The sequence below is a fragment of the Micromys minutus genome (assembly GCF_963924665.1).
Source record: "Micromys minutus genome assembly, chromosome: 24".
In the NCBI taxonomy this organism is placed as follows: Eukaryota; Metazoa; Chordata; class Mammalia; order Rodentia; family Muridae; genus Micromys; species Micromys minutus.
In genome coordinates, this window is record NC_137959.1 from 10,915,990 (window position 1) to 10,936,809 (window position 20,820).

General features: G+C 42.6%; 1 protein-coding gene across 2 annotated transcripts in view; it reads left to right on the forward strand.

The window, feature by feature from the left end:
• The window catches only part of PHKB (phosphorylase kinase regulatory subunit beta), a 180,146-nt gene that overhangs the window by 149,462 nt on the left and 9,864 nt on the right, over nt 1-20,820 (forward strand). For both annotated transcript variants that reach the window (XM_080936981.1, XM_080936982.1), the window contains exons 27-28: nt 11,795-11,929; nt 18,144-18,273. In XM_080936981.1, the coding sequence (XP_080793107.1) occupies nt 11,795-11,929; nt 18,144-18,273 (265 nt within the window). The remainder of the gene's footprint in view (nt 1-11,794; nt 11,930-18,143; nt 18,274-20,820) is intronic.

The window sequence follows — 20,820 nt, forward strand, 5'->3', positions numbered from 1 at the left end:
CATCCACACCTCTCTTTACGTCCCAAGCGAGGCATAGCATCGAAATCAAAATTCTTAAAAATAAAATGGATGAGCCATCAAAACTATTATTAGGAGGCACAATTCAATTAGAAATTGACGTTTTTAAGAATATTATACATCTGTTTTGTACCAAAATCTAGTGCTGAATTGTTACTATTTCTAGGTTTGGGTGAAAAATTGAAAGTAAGGTGCCGGTGGTCCAAACATCCCTAACCAAGGGTTTTGTGGAAAAGGTTGGGGAGGGTGAGAAGCTCTGCAGTCCTGCTCCTTAGCAGCTCTGTAGCCATGGGTGTGGTCCGGGCCTCTCCTGCCTTGCTCCACAGCAGCCTCAGTGCTCCATGTGAGAAGGAAATTCTTCAAAGGCTAAGGCAACCCATAAAGCAGATTACAAGTGGCGTGTAACTATGTCCGAATCCAAAACACTCTGACTGACATCTGAGCTAATAGAGTAACAAACTGTTGGGAAGAATAGTTACCATGTGTTGGCTGCAGATGTGTAGGTGTGTAAGTGTGAATGAGTGTACTTTCTGCTCTATTTGTCACTGGATGGTTGATTTATAAAAAAAAAAAATTACAGTTTCTCATATCAATTTCTCCTGGATCTGAGCATTTTTTTTTTAACCTTTAGAGAGAGTGTGTGTGTAACTGGGAACTTCCAAGTGAGGGCACTGGAGAATGCTCAGAGACATAGTGCAGGCATGAACAAAAGGCATTGCTGACACTATGTCACACTATAGCACAAATGTGGAGGTCAAAGGACAACATGGGAGGCAGTTTCTCCATCCCACCATGTGGGTCTCAGGAACTGAGCTGAGCTTCTCAGGCATGGCGGCAAGAGCCTTTATTAATATATGCTCCTTCATACCATTTGTTGCTTCCAACCTTTTAATTTTTATTTCAGATGCTAATGTGATAGTAGCATTTGTCCATACTGTCTGCAGCATCATGAGTGCACACTGTAAGCCATCAGTTTACATCCCCTGCAGTCAGAATGTTCCCACCATCTGCTTCACTTCTCTAGATAGCAACTCATGCAGAAAGACTTGAACCTGAGTCCTGGGTCTGCAGCCGTGTCAGGAGACTGTCTTTGACGTGTATGTTACTCTTCCTTGCACTTAGAGAACATAGCAGTGCATACTAGAGCTCCCGCCTTCTGAGCCTCTGGGATAGACAAGCCATCTTTTGAGAACTTCCAGCTCACAGAGAAGCCAGCAGAAAGTAATGAAATTAATATGCCCATGGTCACAGAATAAAAATTTAGGATTAGAAGCTAGTGTTGATTCTTCAGAGACACTACTCTGACCTGCTCACTCTGGAAAAGGAACTTGAGTATAGTTTGTAGCATCATGACTAATGTTTGATATATGAGCTGCTCTACTTGTGACATTTAGAAAACAGGTTCCTTTGAGGAATTCCTTTTAGGTACCACAAATCTCAGGAACTCGAAGGCAAAACATCCCAAACACCTCTACCTCAAAAACATGGTATACACAGGTTCTCTTGCTCTAGCTTCAGAGAAGCCTTATACACCCGACAAAGACACGTCCTGGAAGAGCGGTCCTTTTCAACATAGACTGGTTCTCCTTTAGGGTCCACTGGAATGACCCCCAAAGTATTACATGCAGAAGAAACTCAGAATCCCAACATGGTTATCTGATTTATTTGGCATGATTTCACCTCCTGTATCTCAGTTGAATCTTATGAAACGTATGTCAAATCCTGAAGCCTCCCCCAAGCCTGTGCCCACAGTGATTGTTCCTGACATTTCTACAGAGGTTTGAGAATGCTATTTCTGTAGTAGACAGGTACAGGCATCAGGGAGTATTCGGTCTTTGGGACCTTGTGAAACCCCCTCTGAGGAGAAAAAAGACCACGGATAAGGCACAACACAGCTCTCAACCTCAAAACAAGAGTTTATTCTAATCCAAAAATAAGTGTGACTGTGGTCCAGGAGCATGGGTTCAGACTGCCCAGAGCAGTACCATGGAAGGAAGTATATTGGCTTTCTTTAGAACAAAACAAAGTCATAAGTCTATATAGTTCCAAATACAACCAAAAAGGACCCCTCTTCCAGGGCACATGTCTCCAATGAGAGCACAAGGCTCTAGACATAGAGGGCAGGCTCAAGGTAGACAGGTGACAAGGCTTAGGACACTCTGCTGTAGGTGGCAGGTGGCAGCTGATGACCCTCGCAGCTTGTGGGCTGGTGGAAGCTGGTCTGTCAAGAACGGATGCCGAGGTCGGGTGGTGCCAGTTGCCTTTACTCTCCACACGCAGGAGGCAAAGGCAGGGAGATCTCCGTGAGCTCCAGGCCAGCCAGAGCTGCCCAGTGACACCGAATTCTCCAAACACACAGAATGGGTGCTAAAGAGGGCTAAGTCAGGGGCAGCTGCGGCAGTAAATAAATAACCCAGCATCCTGGGCCTGGGATTGGCAAAGTCAAAGTGCCACATCATTCACCTCATGCTTAGTACGTTTTTACTAAGGTCCTTTAGGCAACGCTTTCTCATGTGTGCACACCTTTATTAATGGTTGGCTACTGGCAGAAGCAAGCATATACTCAGTGTGGTTCTTTTTAGTGGGTTGCCTTGAATTAGTCCCTGGAACAGTTTTAACTATTCAATACAATCTTTAAAGGCCAAATTCTCTATAAACTGTTGAACCTGTAGCTGCTTCTGAGATGCTCGTGTACTGTTGTACTTTCTGAGTTGGGAGGTTCAGGGAACATACTTTGCTTGCTTGCTTCTTCAGATGATGCCAACAAGTCAGGTGGGTGTTCTTACCTGAATTTTTTCAATTACTGTTTTCTTTTCGTGCTAATCAAGATTAAACAACTGGTCAGATTTTTATGTCATATTCTTCTTGAAATGCCCGAATCCAGCAGGCCAGGCTGAATGCATGCACTTTAGTCGAAGTGCACCTCAGCTCTCACACACTGCCTACACATTAGTCTGTGCTTTCACCTTCCCGAGCCTTTCCAAGGTTTCTTGATTTGCATCACACATCGCTCCAGCTGCCCTATAAACTAGCAGCACCATGTTTTCTCTTCTCTCCAAGGCTGCCAGTGTAGTGTCCTCAGCTTCACTAGGAACAGAGTCAGCCTGCTACAGGAATGCTGTCCTGGCCTTATAATGATTTGATTTGCTGTCTCATTATTGATCTGTGTGCCAGCTTTCATGTTGAGATAGATCAAGTTCCTGACAGGCCATTACTGTAAAGACCTGCAGTCAACGGCTTTCTTCTGTAGGCCTGTCAGTCAGGCTTTAATGGGAGAAAACCCTTGGGAGCGTGTGCTATCGGGCCTTCCTCAGCTCTGCCAGTAATGTTGCTTTGGCATTCCGTGAGCAACCATGACCCCGATGAATCCTGTCTTCTGATGCTCAAGATGGCCTCTATAGATTTGTGTACTTAGTTGTATGTGTGTAGATATGGATATAGATTATGTGTATTTAGTACTCAGAGAAGGTCACCGCTGTTAGAGGTACAGACTTTAGCATGGCTGGCGAGATACAGGAGAGTCGGTGATTACAGCCCACGTTCATTAGCATCATGTTGGCACTCTCCAAAATTATTGTTTTGAAGAGCATTTGATGGGAGATGAGGAAGTGAAGTGTCCTTATCTGTCTTTCCTCTATTCTGCTGATTAGGTCTGGGAGAAAGAGGGTGAGTCACAGTGCTCCAGTTTCATAACCCCAAGTTCTCATCAAACCGCCACACTTTGTGTGTTAATGTTTATCAGACCAAAAGACTTCCCTTGCAGCTTTTCTGCTTCCTGTAATTTGGTGTCTTAGACATCTTAGACTGCCATAGTAAAATCGTATAGATAGCCAACTTAAATAACCAAACTTTATTTTCTCGAGGTCTGCAAGTTCAAGGTCCTGGTGTCAGCTGATTTGGCTCTGGTGAAGAGTCTTCTCTGTGGACAGCTGCTCTCCCGCTAAGGTTACCTTGACCCCAGCTTACCCTAGGACTTTCCAAAGGCCCTGCTTCCCATGGGTTCAGGGCTTCAAGACAGGAATTTGGAAAGTGTAGTGTTACAGCTTAGTGAACAGCTGAGTATACGTACAGTCATTTATTAAGTTGTTTAACCACGAATATCAGTCTTTATTCTCTTGAAGTAATGTGGAAATAATTGTTAAAATTGTTTTTTGCCTAGGATCAGGACTATTATTTATGGCTTGTGTTCTTATCAAGTGTCAGCTACATGTTCTGAGTGGTGTCAGTTACCTATCCTTTTTTTCCCTGTCCCTCCTTGATGAAGCTCGTGCTGTTAGATAAAATGCAGCTACACAACATGGTGTTCTTGCTAACCTCTCCGAGAGCAGACGTGTCATCTGACTCTTCTGGGGGACTCCTCCAGCTGTCCTGACGGAAGACGTTGCTGTCCTCCAGCCACAGCCTGAGCTCTCTGCACGTTGATCACAATTCAGCAAACACTCATGTGTTTCTGCCACCTTCTCCTTTGCATAGAGGGAAACTGAGTCTCTCCACTCTTCTTGTTCCTCAGACTTTGGTCTATGATAACCATCACTCTCCTGTCTCCCACAGGTCTTCCTCCCCCCACCCAACCTTTTCCCCACATTTTGAGAATTAAATGCTTTTATGTTGGAGTTGTCACATCAAGTTTGTGACCTTGGCAATCCGGAGGAAGGTGAGAAGTCAGAGTTGCCCAGTGGACTTTTAAAGGATTGGTAGTCCTGAGTGGGTGTCTTGGTTCTCCCTCTTTCCACGATCCTTTATTCTTCTCTGTTCCTGCTGGCTGTTGGCATATAATTATCACACTGAGTCTGGGTCACAGAATATTTTCTACTTGTCACTGTGTCTGCTTTCTCTGTGTCTTCGACACCTTCTTCAGTACTTTATATATAAGGGTGCTTTTTTGTTTTTATTCTGGTGTTTGCAAAAGTTTCATGATATAAGAAAATTAGATTTTTCTAATATTTTTATGATTCTCTAGACACTTTCAAAGGACCTTTTAAAATATGTATGGCCGTATTTATTTTCAATGTAGTTTGTTAGATGAGAAATCGTCATGTCCCCATTTAAAAAGTAACTCAGCAGTGGGGCCCAATCCGTAAGGAATGGGTTTTGGTTCTTCACTGTGTAACTAGAGTTGTGTTTTTACAACTTACTTACATTTGATTCTTTGACAGTTTCACACACACGTATATAATGGATTTTGGTCATTTCCCCTCCCACAGCCATACTTTCTCTGAGCCTCAGCCTCCTGCTGACACCTTCTTTACCCACCGAAGTTCCACTTTCATGTCTTCCTCTTTTTTTGTTTTTTTTTTTTTTTCTCCATTGAGTTCTGTTAGGGTGTCTCTGTGAGCATTGCTGGGGGATTTGCTGAATCTTGAGCAACTGAGCAACAGCAACACCACTGAAGAAAGGGACAACCCCTGCTGGCATGTTGTTACACACCTTTTAATAATGACATTCAGAGTCAAATCTGGCAGAAGCAGGCAGGTCTCTGAATTTGAGGCTAGCCTGGTCTACCTAGTGAGACCCCATCTCAAAACAAAACAAAAACAGCAAAGAGAAAAAACAAACAAACAGTCCAACCTAGCAGCGTTCTTTAGCTGTTAGTAGTCCTCAGGAGGGTGGGACCCGGTGAGCCGCTCTCCCAATTGTGGTGAAATGCGGACAGACCCAGTCTCATGTGGGTCTTGTACAGGAAACCGTACCTCAGTAAGTTCATCATCACAGCAGCTATGTCTCAATGCCTGGAAAACAGCATTTGGTGGCACTCGTCCCCACCCTCCAGCTCTTAGATTAAGCCACACCCCTCATCTGCAATGTCCCTGAGTTTTGGTCTGGGTGATGATATTGGCTGAGGTTTTGGGGCCAAGTACTCAACAATCCCTTTTTCTCAACCGTTTGGTGACAAGAGAGTCTCTGCCTGCTACAGAGTTTCTCCAACAAAGACTGAACAACCAACCTGGGCACAGATATAAGTGTTTAGCAGAGGGTTTGACAACATGTCCATTAGACAAAGCAGCAGTAGTAAGTTCTCCCTGGGGGTTGTGATCGCAGCTGCGGGCTCCCAAGCAGGTTTCTGGCAGCAGGCATGGCTCTCCTCTGGTAGAGCAGGCCCCATGTGCCATCCAACAGTGGCCTGCTTCCGATTCCTCAGTCACCATGCCACAGCACCAGTGGGCACATCTTGCCACAGAGGCCACAGCTGTGTGGAGATTGTTGGTGCCTCTTCCCCAGGAGCCCCCACAGCACTGCAGGTGTCAGGAAAGCCAGCCAGTGGAGTGGAGACTCAGTCAGTGGAGTGGGATCTCAGTCCCAGCATGATTCCTCAGCCCTGCAACTGAAGTATGTGGCATCTTTAGAGGCAGTGTCCCACCACCTAGCTCTCGTGGACAACCAGGCACAGTGACAAAATAGCCTGTGTGCCTCTGTTATTTTGGAAGCCTCCAGGGCATCCAGACCAACAATTTGTAGGGAGGTTTTAAACTATATTCTTTTAATCAGCTTACCTCTAAAATGGGCTCGCATAAGGGCATTTTCATACATGCTTCCTTTCAGCCTTCCCTCTTCCCTTCCCCCAGACCCCATCTCTCCATTCCCAACTACCTCGATATTCTGTGCATCCTATGTTCCCTGCCTTAAGACTTCCTCTCTAGTAACCCTTCTTAGCTTCCTGGTCTCTACACACACTTGAGTTAAACATGCTAGCCTCAGAGTTAAAAGATAGGGTCTGCAAATGATCGCGTTACATTTGTCTCTGGGCCTGAGCCTACCTTGCCCGGTGTATTTCCCGATACTGTCGGTTTTCCTCAGAATGTCACGAGTTCATTTTCCTTTGTACCTGAACTAAATCCAGTGTGCCACTTATGCATGTGCACGTGGCTGTCATCACATCTGCCACACTGTTAGTCTGTCATGTCAGAGGCATAAAGCAAGTTCCAAGGTTTGGACTTCATTGCTGAGTATCTTCAGAGAGTAGATGCACTCTTTTGGAAAACGTTTGTACCAGATACGGTGGCTCACACCTGTAATCCAAGTACAAGAATGAGAAGGATCCCCACAAGTTCAATGCCAGCCTCAGACTGGGGTGGGGAGAGGGAGAAGGAGTGGGAAAGAGAGGGAGGGAAGAGAGGGGGAGAGCGGGGGAGAGAGAAAACAAAGGTTCCAGTGGCTGCCAGCACCAACCATGGAGCTTGGAGGAGTCTGGGAAGCCCATGGAGGCTCCAAAGGTTGAAACAACAGAAAGGGTGACTCAAAATTAGAAAGAAAGATGACAGAGAATGACGAATCTACACCCTTTGCTGCTCCATCTCAGCCAGCAGGCTGCAGGCATGAGGGTTGTGTTGATGAGCCATGAGCTTGCTGGTACCAAAGTCAGGGAGATGTCAGCAGTATGGAGCTCCTGGAAAAACAAGTCAATACGATTGGGTCTGGCGCTGAGCCTGTTGGCCAGCACCCAGCATGGAACTGCTGCACCTACAGCCCATGCTGCTTGCTCTGCTGAGAGAAGGCATGGGCCCTGGAACTGCCCACAGGCTATAAGTCCAAAGGCTGGACAGGTGGGGAAGTGTGTGGTAGCTAGGAGCCAGCTCCCAGACATCCTGCCTAGCTATACACATCGCCCTGACTCTGGATAACAGCAGTATATCAGAAACTAGAAACCTTGAACCAGACTAACAACTCATTGCAATGAATATGTGTATGTAAAGCTGTTTAGGAGATGGATGGATGGATGGATGGATGGATGGATGGATGGATGGATGGATGGATGGATGGATGGATAGATAATCTCCTGTGTGACATTGTGATGGAGAGGTGGGGAAGGTAAAGGAATGGAGCAGTGAGTGAGCAATGGAGAGAGCAGGAACTTTCGACGCAGAGGTGGTACCAGGTGTGAGAGAGGGCTGCAATGGATGGGAAACTCGTTGCTGACAGGGCGGTGTGCAGCAGCTCGCATAGACTCAACGCCCAAACAAGCTGCCCAGCTGTACAATTGCCCTGGCTCTAAGCAACAACAGCAGGTCCGAGAGAAAGAAATGTTTATTTTCTAGATTAGACCTTCCGGAAAGACCTCTATGGTCCACGCTGCCCCTTGAGGCCATAGTTGGAATCCATAGTTTACTGCCCCAGGCCACACTGAAGCCCAAGGTACAAGTGGATGTCTATGGTCTGGACTGCCACTAAGCTCATGTGGATGTCTGAGGTCCACGTTGATGTCCATAATCTGTTGTACTTCAGGAGGCCATGATAGTGCTTGTGGTCCACATTGCTGCCTGAGACCATGTTGATCTGATTGGCCTACACTGCACTGAGGCCACATTGGGGGTCCATGGTCCTGCCACAGCTGGTGACACTGATGGCTGTGATCTATGTTGCCACAGAGGACCCTGTTTAGGTCCACGGTTCCACTGTAGCCAGGGCTGTGCTGATGCTGTGACCCATGCTTCCACTGAAGGCGCTCAGATGTCTGTGGCCTGTGCCGTCACCAAGGGCCATGAGTCTGTGGTCCTACTGCAGCGGGGGGCTGTGTTTATGTCCTGTGTTGCCCCTGAAGGCTCTCTGGATGTCTGTGGTCTGTTAACACCTGAAACCATGTTGATGTCTGGAGGCTGTGCTATGACCGGAGTCCATGTTGACATCAATGGGCCAAGCTGCCTCTGGGGACCATATGGGTGTCTGTGACACATGTTGCCCCAGAGAACACATTGATGTTCTTGGCCTGTGCTACTGCTGATGGCTTTGTTGATGTCCATGTTCTCCACTAGAGAACATGCAGAGGTCCATGGGATGTGGTGATGCTGGACACCATGAGGAAGTCCATGATCCAGGAAGTTACTTTTGGTATCTATGACTACAGACTCACAATTGATTTAAAAAAAAAAAAAAAAAAAAGATCTGAGAAGGCTTCTGTGACAACTCTACTTCCATCCCCTCTTCCCATCTACCCCCCCCAAAAAGTAACAGCCTAGACAGGAAACCATCAAAGAAAACTCTAAAAGATTGTGGTAGGAATCTGAAGTGTGGCTTTCCACAGTTGATGGCTTCTGACGGGCTTGTGCAGGTGGAGACAGACCACACTCCAGTGGGTATATGGATAACATAAATTAGACTTGTGGGGCATTCTTTCTTCTTCTCCTCCTCTTCTTCCTCCTCCTCTTCTTCCTCTCCCTCCTTCTCCTCCTCCTCTCCTCCTCCTTCTCTTCTTCTCTCCCTCTTCCTTCTTTTCCTTTTCTTCTTTTGGATAGGAGGTCACAAGGATGGGGGATGGACCTGGGAGAACTAAGAAGTGAGTATGATTGCAGTGCATGATGTGAAATTCCCAAATATTGAAAAAAAAAAATCTATGTTGGAGAGAAAAAGGAAATGGAAATTTAAAAGCAGGGGCGTTCTGATTCTCTTGTCGTTGTTATCCTGGTTTAATTTTTGGTTTGGTTTGAGACATGGTCTTACCATGTAGCCCAGACCTTGCTCAGTCAGGATCCCCCTGCCTCCACCTTCTAAGCACCAGAAGCTGTACACCGCTACTCAGCTTGCATGGTGTCTGGATCATACCGCTATTGTCATGATAACAAGTAAACCACCAAATATCCAATATCTAGCCGCCAAGTGGCTTCTTCCACACATAAATCTCTGCTGTTCCATAGTCTAGAAGAGAGCCTTCCACTCCATGTTTCTTTTCATCCCATTGGCTTTCTAAGTGACCAGAGTACAGATTTTCTGCTGCATGACTCAATAATGGGCCATTACTCTAAGCGACTACACATATAAAATGGAGCATTAAAATGAGAGGGAAATAACGTGGATTATAAGTAACTAAGTTAAACCGATGTGGACTGTAAGATTTTTAAAAATCAAGGTTTTTATTTAAAGAAAAGGTCCATTGAATGCAAAGTATTTGTAACAACTAATTTTATAAGGAATTTTAACATGAAAGCATCCAAAAAATAACTGAGTTCTTGTGACTGCTGTGTTTGTGTACCATTTTGGCAAATATATTCTCTAGCACAGAGGTGAACATGTCAAAAAATATTTTTTTGCCAGAAACACGAGCTTATTTTAGTTTTCAGCTGATTTAAAGAAATACCCCAAGACTTAGGGAACATCAAGGAAGAGGGGGAAGAAAGAGAGCAAGAGCTGGAGGCTGGGGAGGCTGCTGAGAAACCCCCCCTTCTAGATATGACAGGGGTCTCAGTGCAGCTATGCACAAGCCCTGAACCAGATCATGAGGTCAGTCTGCACTGCAACAGGCAGCACGTATCTTATTAGGTTCCAGGGGAAACATGGAATGGACTTAAGTGGGATTGGGAATGCTGCTAGAGATGCCTGGGGACAGTTGGGGTGGATATGATCAAACCTTATACCGGTTTTTAATACATTGTTAACATCCCGTCCTTGGGTTACTCTTACTGTAACAAAATATCTAATAGAATCAACTTGCAAAAACAAAGATTGTTTTAATGTTGGAGATTTTTTTTAAATATTTATTTAATGTATGTGAGTACACTGTTTCAGACACACCACAAGAGGGCATTAGATCCCTTTACAGATGGTTGTGAGCCACCATGTGGGTGCTGGGAATTGAACTCAGGACCTCTGGAAGATCAGTCAGTGCTCTTAACCACTGAGCCATCTCTCCAGCCCAGTGTTAGAGATTCTTGTCCATGGTCAGTTGGTTCCATTGCTCTTGGGCCTAAGGAAAACAGCACAGCATAGTAGCATCACCTGGCAAAGCAAAATCCTGGCATTCAAGAGAGTAAATAGAGAGGGGAAGGCCCCATCATGGACATCTCCCTGTGATCAGAAAGCCCTCCCCTTAAAGTTTCAATCATCTCTTAGTCATACCAAGCTTGTCAGTAGGGTAGGGATGAGGGGTGGGAGACATTTAGATCTAAACAAGAAGGTCTGTTTCTCTCAAGCTGAGAATTTTAAAGCATGTACTCAAATCCCTGACATCCAGAAATAACAGGAGAGAGAACTGAGGTCTTCATCTGAGACCACAGAGATTGGAAGTCACTGAGACTCTTGGTCTGTAGCCTGTGGCCTGGCCCAGAACAAAGGAGCCTTGTTGACTCACCTGGGTTGACTCACCTAGGGTGCTCTAATGTTTTTCTCCCATATTTTCCACTGACACATTAAAAGTTCCCAAAGCAATTTTGACAGAAAGAAGGGCTTGGATCTTTTGACTGTATCTGCCTTAAGTTTTCATCTCTATACATGCAGTAGCCTGGTGGGTTGTTCTTGGGTAGAGTATAGCCAGAGAAAGACAGTCCTCTGTCTAGGTGCAGCAACCCTTCTCTGACACACCACTGTAGCCAAGTTGCAGCTAACTTTCCTTGTATTTCAAACATGGGCACTTACAGTTCTCACCAATCCCAAGTCAGTGACTTCTGAGGAAAAAAGACATTTTTTCATAATCATCATATCTTGTCATTCCCAGGAAGAGAACACAAGTGTGACAGCACATCTCAGCCCCTTACAGCAGCTACAGTATATCTGTAGGTATATTACAGTAGTATATGTATATGAGTAAATGTACAATTATACAGCAGTAGTGAGTCTGACCTGGAAAGAACCTTACACACTTAGCTTTCACTGTGGTTTATCACTAACTACCTGCTCAGGATCAGCCTTTAGATTCTGATCAGGTTTCAGTCTGGATGGAAGAAATATCAGTGGTCCAGGAAAGTTAAATGACCTTTTTTCTTCATTTCACCCTGGATGCATCTGTTCTGTGAAGGGTGTTGCCCAAGGCATGAGATGATTACATCTGAAGAGATCTTTGTTCTTGCTATAGGTGGATCATCCATGCCATGGAGTATGAACTACAGATCCGTGGCGGGGATAAGCCAGCCATGGACTTGTACCAGCTCTCGCCCAGTGAAGTTAAACAGCTGCTGCTAGACATTCTCCAGCCTCAACAGAATGGAAGGTAAGTAGACCCTTTCATCACCAGAAACATCTGCTTTTTCATGGCTGATGTGGATAAGACCTTAGTACGATATTAATAAGAGAATTCGGAAGTCAGGCATGGTGGATTACACCTACAATTCTTGCACTTCTGAGGCTGACACAGTAAGGTGTCTGAGCTACAGGCCAGAGGGAGAATCAGCAAAACACGAGACAGCCCTCCCCTGTGTAGACAGCAATGACACAAGTTGAAATGACCAGGTTTATGCATCCGTGTTGACCTGAGTTTTACATTTTTTCCAGGTATGGTTTATAATACATTCCATTTTTATTACTCTGTGCAATATATAACATTTCATACAATTTTGACTAAATTTCCTTCCTGGAACTTTACAATGTGTGGCATTTCCTCCCAATGCATTGGTAGAAGAGATTGGGTTTGGTAACATTATGTAGATGTGCTGCCTTATTCTGTCTCTGTAGACTGTAAGCATCCGGTCATCTGGGACACCTTCCATATACTTAGGAGAGAATCACAGCAAAACAAGTGTTTGTGGCTTGCCTTGAATTTAAGTTTGTTTGTTGGTTTTTTTGGATTTGTTTTATTTTGTTTTTGTTTTTTCTTTCTTTTTTTAACTTTATTTTAAAAAACAAAGATAAAAGAACAAATTTTAAGCATTTTTGCATAAATGTATACAAATACATTTTTGTCAGTGCTTGGCTTTTTTTTTTTAAAGGTTTGATACTCTGCATTAAGGTCTTACTAGTTACAATGAGCAAAAAGTACATATAAAACAGGATGTAACCCGGAATTAGTCAACGTTTTCTTGGTGTGTAAGGATTGAGCATAATATTTTTTTTATTTTTTTTTTTTTTGTTTTTTTTTTCTTGAACTTCACACAGTCTGTGAGTTGTTTCTGGGGCAGTCTGAGCCCTCTGGGGTTAGCATCCCACTATCAGTGACTGCATATTATGTCTGTTCTTTTGTGACTGGGTTATCTCACTCAGGATGATATTCTCTAGATGCAACCATTTTGGTTTTGGTTTTTTTTAATTTCCAGGATGATCAGTCAGTAGTGTAATTATATAGGTAAGTACTTATTTAGTATATTTGGGTCTAGTATCCCCAAGATGTCAGTTATATTCCTAGAACATTCTAACTGGAATCTTCTAGAGAGATTGTCTGTAAAGGTGTGTCTGTGTATATGTATATGTGTATTATATGTTTAATACACACACACACACACACACACACACATATTGACCATCACAAGTCACTGGTTCAAGAATGGACTTTTAAAACAAATACTTTGGACAACTAGATTGCTATTTGCAAAAGGTAAAATCAGACACTCATTCTGACATATAAACCAATTCTAAATAGATCATAGATCTGCATATAAAATATGGAATGTAGAAGACATTAATTAAATTTCTTTTTAACCTTGGAATGGTAAAGGCCTTAAGTATGATTCAACCCAAGAATAAGATAAGAAACAACTAATAAAGCCTATCAAATTTTAAATAACGTTTTCTCATGGCAAAGATGTCAAAAAAAAAACCAAGAACCCAGACCCATACATTCTTTGAAGTTAGTATCCAAGAATTCTTAAGAATTGAGAGATAACCACCCAAAACCCAGAGGAAACTGGAAGGGAGCATGAATAATCTGAGCATTTTATTAAAAATGCCCTTTGGATATTTTAAAAGATGTTCATATTTAATATAATATATAATTAGAGCTGTGCATGGGCATTGTGTTAGGATCACCAGAGTCACTCTATGGGCTGTCTCTCTATATTGAGGGAATTTTTTGCAATGACTTATAGTTTGTAGTCCACCTAACCCAACAATGTAGATGGGATGTCCAAGAATCTAGTAGTTGCTCAGTCCCCCAAGGCTAGTTTCAGCTGGTTTTATATAGAAGAAGGTTCCAATGAACGCATTGGCATTACGTGCAAGCAGTATAAGAAGAGCGAATCTTCCTCTTCTAGGGTCCTTATGTAGGTCTCCAGCAGAAGGTGTGGCCCAGGTTAAAAGTGTGTACCACCACTCCCAGATCTGGAACTTGCTTTGTCCCAGGCTGACTCAGAGATCTCTCATCAGTCTCCTGGGAGGGATTAAAGTCCTGTACTGCCTTGCCTGGGCCTTAGCTTTTCATGGCCACTATGCCTCAATATCTCCATGCCATGATCCAGGTTAGAAACTTGTGTCTTCCAGCCTCAAGATCTGGATCACAGGTGAGCCCTCCAATTCTGGATTGTAGTTTATTCCATATATAGTCAAGTTGACAACCAGGAACAGCCACTACAGGCATGTTGACACACTTCTTACCTTTCTTGTTACCTAAGCTAGAATGTGTTTGAGCATTTGCCAAGGCTGTGGGAAGAAGAGACTGCATATATAACTGAGGGTTACAGCCCTTCATGGTGGGATTTGACATCTAAGAATGCTTTCCTTTTGGCCAGGTCCTTTTAATAATCTACTTCGAAAATATGTTTCTAACAACATGGAAATGTGTGTGCATAAGATCATTGATTAAATTATTGCTTGTAACTGGAAAATGTTATATTTCTATGCCCACACAGCAGAGTACTGCGTGCCTTTGAAGAAAGGAACTCTTTCTAAGATACATCATCAAATGAAACAGTAAAATGCAAAGCAATGTCTATTACACGCAATTCTTATTTATAAAATGTATGTACTCACTTGTATAGAAAAAACCCAGGAGGGATAAATTAGAAGCTAATATGATGTTTGCTGGTCAGAGAGGATAAAAATGGATGTGAAGCGGGGAAGGAGATGCAGCATAGCAGAGTTGGGCACAGAGCATGCCTTCCTCAAGCTGGCCGCTATGCATGGAGCACTCTTCCTAAGGAGCACTCGGCTCCTGGATAGCGGGAGTGCGGAATACATGCAGCATTACGTAATGCACTTAAACCGGTTTGTATGTGGAGGAACCCCGAGTGCAGTGGAAACAACAGACGAACTCAGCTCACACAAGTGAGTACTGCTCCACTGAGGAGGCTGGGAACGCCCAAGTCCCTGTCGAACGCATGCCCTTTACAGACACCAGCCACACCTGAGTTCTGTCTCTAGTGAAAGCATGCCTCTCACCAGTGTATATTCATTAGCAATCTGAACTTCGTGTTTCCAGTAAGATTGAAAAAAATGTATTATGACTGAAAAGCAGATTTCTCACTGTTGAGGGCCATTCCTATAAAGGGAACAGAAGTTGGTTGGTTGGTTGAAAACGCTAAGCCAGTATGAAGTAGTTTTACACTGATAGATACAGAAAAGAACACGGATCTGTGCATGTGCACGCGCACATGTGTTTCCTACTCTGTCTGCTGAGATGTCCTAGGAACAGTCAAACTGTGGTAGTAATGAGCAAACCCAAAATAGTTACATTCTAAACACTGTAATGAAGGAGTCAGCTCTTCCTGAAGAAATGGCTGCTTTCAGAAGAAGGCAGGAAAGGAAGAAAAGGAAAGAAGAGAAGAGAAAAGAAAAGAAGGAAAATGCAAAGAAAACCAGGAGCATCTTTATGCCAGAAACCAAAAAAAAAAAAAAAAAAAAAAAAAAAAAAAAAAAAAAAGAAAGAAAGAAAAAAGTCTCAAAATATGACAGAGGTGTAGACACCAGAGAAACTGGGACAGGCCCCTGGGACTCCAACTGAGATGAAGTTTTGTTTTGTTTTTCCAAACGTGTGCCTGCTCATCTGTGTAGAATAAATACACAAATGATAGTAATAGGTTGTAGAGTCCGTGTTGATAGAGGTCAGTGACTGGGAGAGAAGGGACCCATTCATAAGGCAGAATCTAAGAAGTATGGATAGGATGGTGGGAGCAGAAAATGATCACTGTACAAGTGCAGCAGCGGCTGCAGGCAAGAGCCGTTGTTAGCAGTGTGGAGGGAGAGCAGGCACAGGGTCTGGGTGTTTCTACTCAAGCCAGCACAGACTGGGTGTTTCTACTCAAACAGGCACAGTCTGGGTGTTTCTACTCAAGCCAGCACAGTCTGGGTGTTTCTACTCAAGCCAGCACAGTCTGGGTGTTTCTACTCAAGCCAGCACAGTCTGGGTGTTTCTACTCAAACAGGCACAGTCTGGGTGTTTCTACTCAAGCCAACACAGACTGGGTGTTTCTACTCAAACAGGCACAGTCTGGGTGTTTCTACTCAAGCCAACACAGACTGGGTGTTTCTACTCAAACAGGCACAGTCTGGGTGTTTCTACTCAAGCCAGCACAGACTGGGTGTTTCTACTCCGTAATTACTAATAGCAAAGGAAAAAGTAACTGTGCTGTAGTGGACAAACCTTTTAGACTCCTGTCACCCAAATGGTGAGGATTAGCATCAGTAGTAATGTGACTGTAATTTCATGTACCATTGATGCTGACAACATATCACTCCTGAACTTTCTTGGCCAAATGCATTTTTTTAAAACAAAAAGCCACTATAAACCCCAAAAAGAAAAATCCTATGAAACAAACAGCAGATATTACTAAGATGTGAAAACTTAAATAACAGTGCTAATTATAATAATGAATAAGAAGAAGGTAGAAGGAAGAGGGGAAGAAAGAGAGAGAAGGAAGAGAAGTAAAGAAATACATGCCATAGAGCCACAGAGCCACAGAGCCTCAGAACATGGAAACTAAGTGACATGTGCCATCCTGAGGTGGAGCCTAGCAGATAAATTGATGTTACTTTGATTTGTTGGTATCAGTAGCTTAACTGCGGTTCTGTGTGATGATAACAGTGGGGAGGACTGGAGTGAAGAGGGCATTACATTGTTCTGTGATTTCTCTAAGTGTGAAGTTTCTCAAACTAGAATGACAACGTTTTAAGTACACCTGGAAAAATGATTCAGCGGTGAAAAGTATCGGCTGCTCTTACAGGGGACCGGACGTCAGTTCCTAGCACCCATGAGGTGGCTCACAGCTACCTGTGACTCCAGTTTCCGGGGATCCAGTGCCCTCTTCTGGCTTCCACAAGCACCAGGCATGCACAGAATACACAGGCATACATCCAGCAAGACACCCGTACAGACCGATGATAGTGATAGTGGGGATGGTGATCTAAAATAATTTTCCAGCTCTGATGTATTTTCATATTCTTTTTATGTTCTCAGAAAATACTCCCTTTACAGCGCTAGCCATAACCTTGCAGCGCTCTGAAATGTATTTGTGATGTTGTCACATTTAAGGGATATGGATAAAAATCAAATGCAGAGGGTATTCATTTACCAAAGAAAAACATCAGCAAGGTACCAGTACATCTTTGACCTTGTTGCCTTTCAGCAAACACTGAAGGTGGCAGTGTGAGTTTGGGTCTGTTAGCAGAACTTCAGCCGACCAGACAGATTCTAATTGATTATTAGATGTATCCAATTGCTCTGGTTCTCCACCACAAAACAAGTGTTTTTAGCTGTTTATTCTTCCTGCTTATAATATTGTCAGTTGGTCCTGACACAATTCGCATGTGATAAGTGTGCTTTTCAGTCTGTCTTCTTTAGAAGTACCAAGTGTAAACAGACACACAGACAAACACACACAGTTTTCAGCTTTTCTAGAATTATATTTTTTTTACCCTGTGTGAACTTTAAAAATAAAGCAAGTTCTGAACCTTTGGCAATTGTGAATGGTATAGTAAGGTAATATCTAGTCTAGAATTTAGGTTTATTATGGTTCTGCCATAACTCTTGTAAGTAAGGTTCTATATCTGGTTGACAATGAAAGTTTTATGTCTCGTTTTTTGGATGAAGACTTCAGCCATTTAAATGACCAGCTTTTGTAAGATTTAAAATAAGGTCATTTTATTTATATATTATATGTGATAGATATATAATACTTTTCTGAAGGTTAGCTCGTTCATTTATTACCAAAGCTTATCGAGTCCACTCCAGACTACAGACAAGATCAAGCTGTAGGATTTCCGTGCCTTTCTGATGCTTATATTTTATTAATGTGAAAACAGTTCAAAATAACTAAAATTGGTTGTGCCATTTTTGATATGGGAAAGTCATCTGATGGTGTGGTAAACAGTTCATAACTTCGTAGACAAACACCATTCTGCCTGCTGATGTCGGTCTGCTTGCTGCACATTCCTCCTCTAAATATACACATACACACCGCCACACACTTTTCACTCTTGCTCACTCTGTTGACACACTTAACCCTGCTCTTTCCAGTGACAAACTTGATCCTCAGTGCTGAGACTTTTTCTTTGTTCTATAGATGTTGGTTGAATAGACGTCAGATTGATGGGTCATTGAATAGAACACCCCCGGGATTCTATGACCGAGTGTGGCAGATCCTGGAGCGCACACCTAATGGTATCATTGTAGCTGGGAAGCATTTGCCACAGGTAAAGTGCATTTATGTTGAGAGAAAGGAGCAATGGGAAGAAAGCGATTCTTTTTCCCTCTGCACTACCAACAACTTTTCTTCTTTCCTATGTTCTAAGAATATTCAAAGATGGGATGTTCAAGGCAGGATAAAATGCCAGAAATAAGTTACCATTTGTTTTAGAATTGTTTTTTATCCAGTGCATGTTTATTTCCAAGTTTCAGTGTCCATGTAGACAGAAAAGGCTTTTTTTTGTTTTTTACCAAATGTGTAATTGCTGAGAAGTTGTGTCTATGTCCTTGAATTGGAATATTTCTGATGCTTCCAGAATCCTCTCTGGATTCCATGTGCAGAAACCTATTACTAAGCAAGCTGTCCTTTCTCTGCTCACTTATTTGCAAGTTTAGGGCTTCTGTCATAGGCTAATTTTACCTTCTATTTCTGTAATAAGAACCTTAACCAAAAAGGTCTTCAGTTTGTGGTCCATCATGAAGGGAACTCAGGGCAGGAGCTTAGGACAGGAACCTGAAGGCAGGAACTAAAACAGAAACATGGAGGAACAAGGCTTAGTGCCTTGTTTCCCATAGCTTGCTCAGCCTGATTTCTTACATAACTCAGGAATACCAGCCCAGAAGTGGCACCACCTGGAGAGAGCTGGGCCCAGACACCACACACACAGACAGAGAGAGTTGACCAAAACTAACACAGAGATGATATTTTCATGCATATGTGTCAGCATACTTTGTTTGCATTCATTCCCCTCCCCCACTGCCCTCTTCCATGACCTCTGCTTCCTCTGGTTAATCCCCTTCCTTTTCCCAGGTAGTCCCCTCTTCTGCTCTTATGTCAGATGTAATCTATTACATCTTTCTTCCTTTCTCCATTTGTTTAGGATTTTTTCTCCCCTCTCATGATCCATTGTCCAGTGTAATTATTGCATGCATGCACACACATACACACATGAGGTCTAAGTCAGCCTCACATCTCTTAACATACTCATTTCTTTGTTTTCCTGCACGGGTTATGATTTTATATTCTGTGTCTTCTCTTGTTTTGTTTTTTAGGTTACTATACAAAGTAATGGTTTCCTCACACCATCTTCAGCCATGTGTTTATATACTTTTTTTCTTAGTTCCTCTCCTCAACTGTCCTCTCTCATACACTCAGCCCTTTGCACTGCCTCCCTCTCCTTCCTCATTCTGCTTTGTAATACATGTGTTATATCACCTTCTCTGCTTCCCTGTCTCTTAAATCTTTCTCCCTCTCCTGAACCCCTTTTATTTCTGTTTTATTCTACTTTTAAATCTAGATTTTATATATTAGAGACATTATTCAAAATTTGTCCTTCTGAGTCTTGCTTAACAAAATTATTTCTACTTTTAACAAGTTTGCTGTAAATGTTATGACAGGTTTTTATATATATTATTATTGTATCTTTATCTAGTATTGCTATGAGGGTAACGATAGTTTCCTAGAATGAATTTGAAAATAGAAAAAAATGTATTTTATGAAAGAATTTGAGAAGCACTGCCAATAGGGCTTCTTGGAGGGTTTGGGAGAATTTGGCAGTGAGTCTATCCATTCCTGCACCGGGGACTTTTATGCATCAGTACCATTGGTTGTTACAGATGTCGGCTCTTTTACTCTCCATTTAACTAATCTCTTCCATGTTCTGTATTGCTTATTGACATCTATTGCTTTGGGACTTAGAATGTTTTTTTTTCCTAAGGCCTTTTGGTGCATCATTAGTTTATTAATTTAAAATATTTTACTCATTTACTTATTTAAATTATTTTAACTAGTTATATTACTCAGGGTTCTACAGAGTAACAGAACATATATACATACATACATACATATATACATACATACATACATGCATGCATGCATATGTACATACATGCATACATTCATGCATACATGCATACATATGATCTATTTTAAAGAAGTTACATAAGCTGCTCAGAAAACTATGTAGTCTATGTCTGTTGGATGGAATGGTATGACATATCTATTTAGTTATTGATCAATATTATAGTTTAACTCTGTCTTGGATTCATGTCCTTTTGCTGTGATGAAATACCCTGATAAAAGCAACTTAAGAGAGAAGGGTTTACGATAGCCTACCATTGCAGGGAAGTCTGGGGGACAAGAACTTGAAGCAGATAATTATATCATATCCATAGTATTGCTATAGTAACCTTATTGATCTCATCTAATTTTGATTTGAGCCTAATTTATCAGATATAATGACAGTTACATCAACTCATTCTCAGCTGCTGCTCATCTAGTAGATTGACTCCATTCATTTACTTAGTTTGTAGGTATCTTTACCAGTGAGGTGTGTTTCTTGGGGACAACAAACAATTATGCCCAATTTTTGAATCCAGTTATCTGCCTTCGGTCTCCTCATTAGTAATTTGAGACTATTTATACTGAAGGTTATTATATAGAGATTCCTGTATAATTCCTGCAGTGCTGCTGTTGTATTTTCTAAGGTTTACTGTTAGTCAGCTCTTTCCTAGCTCTTATTTGCTCATCTGTTTCTTCAATCAAATTCATTCTT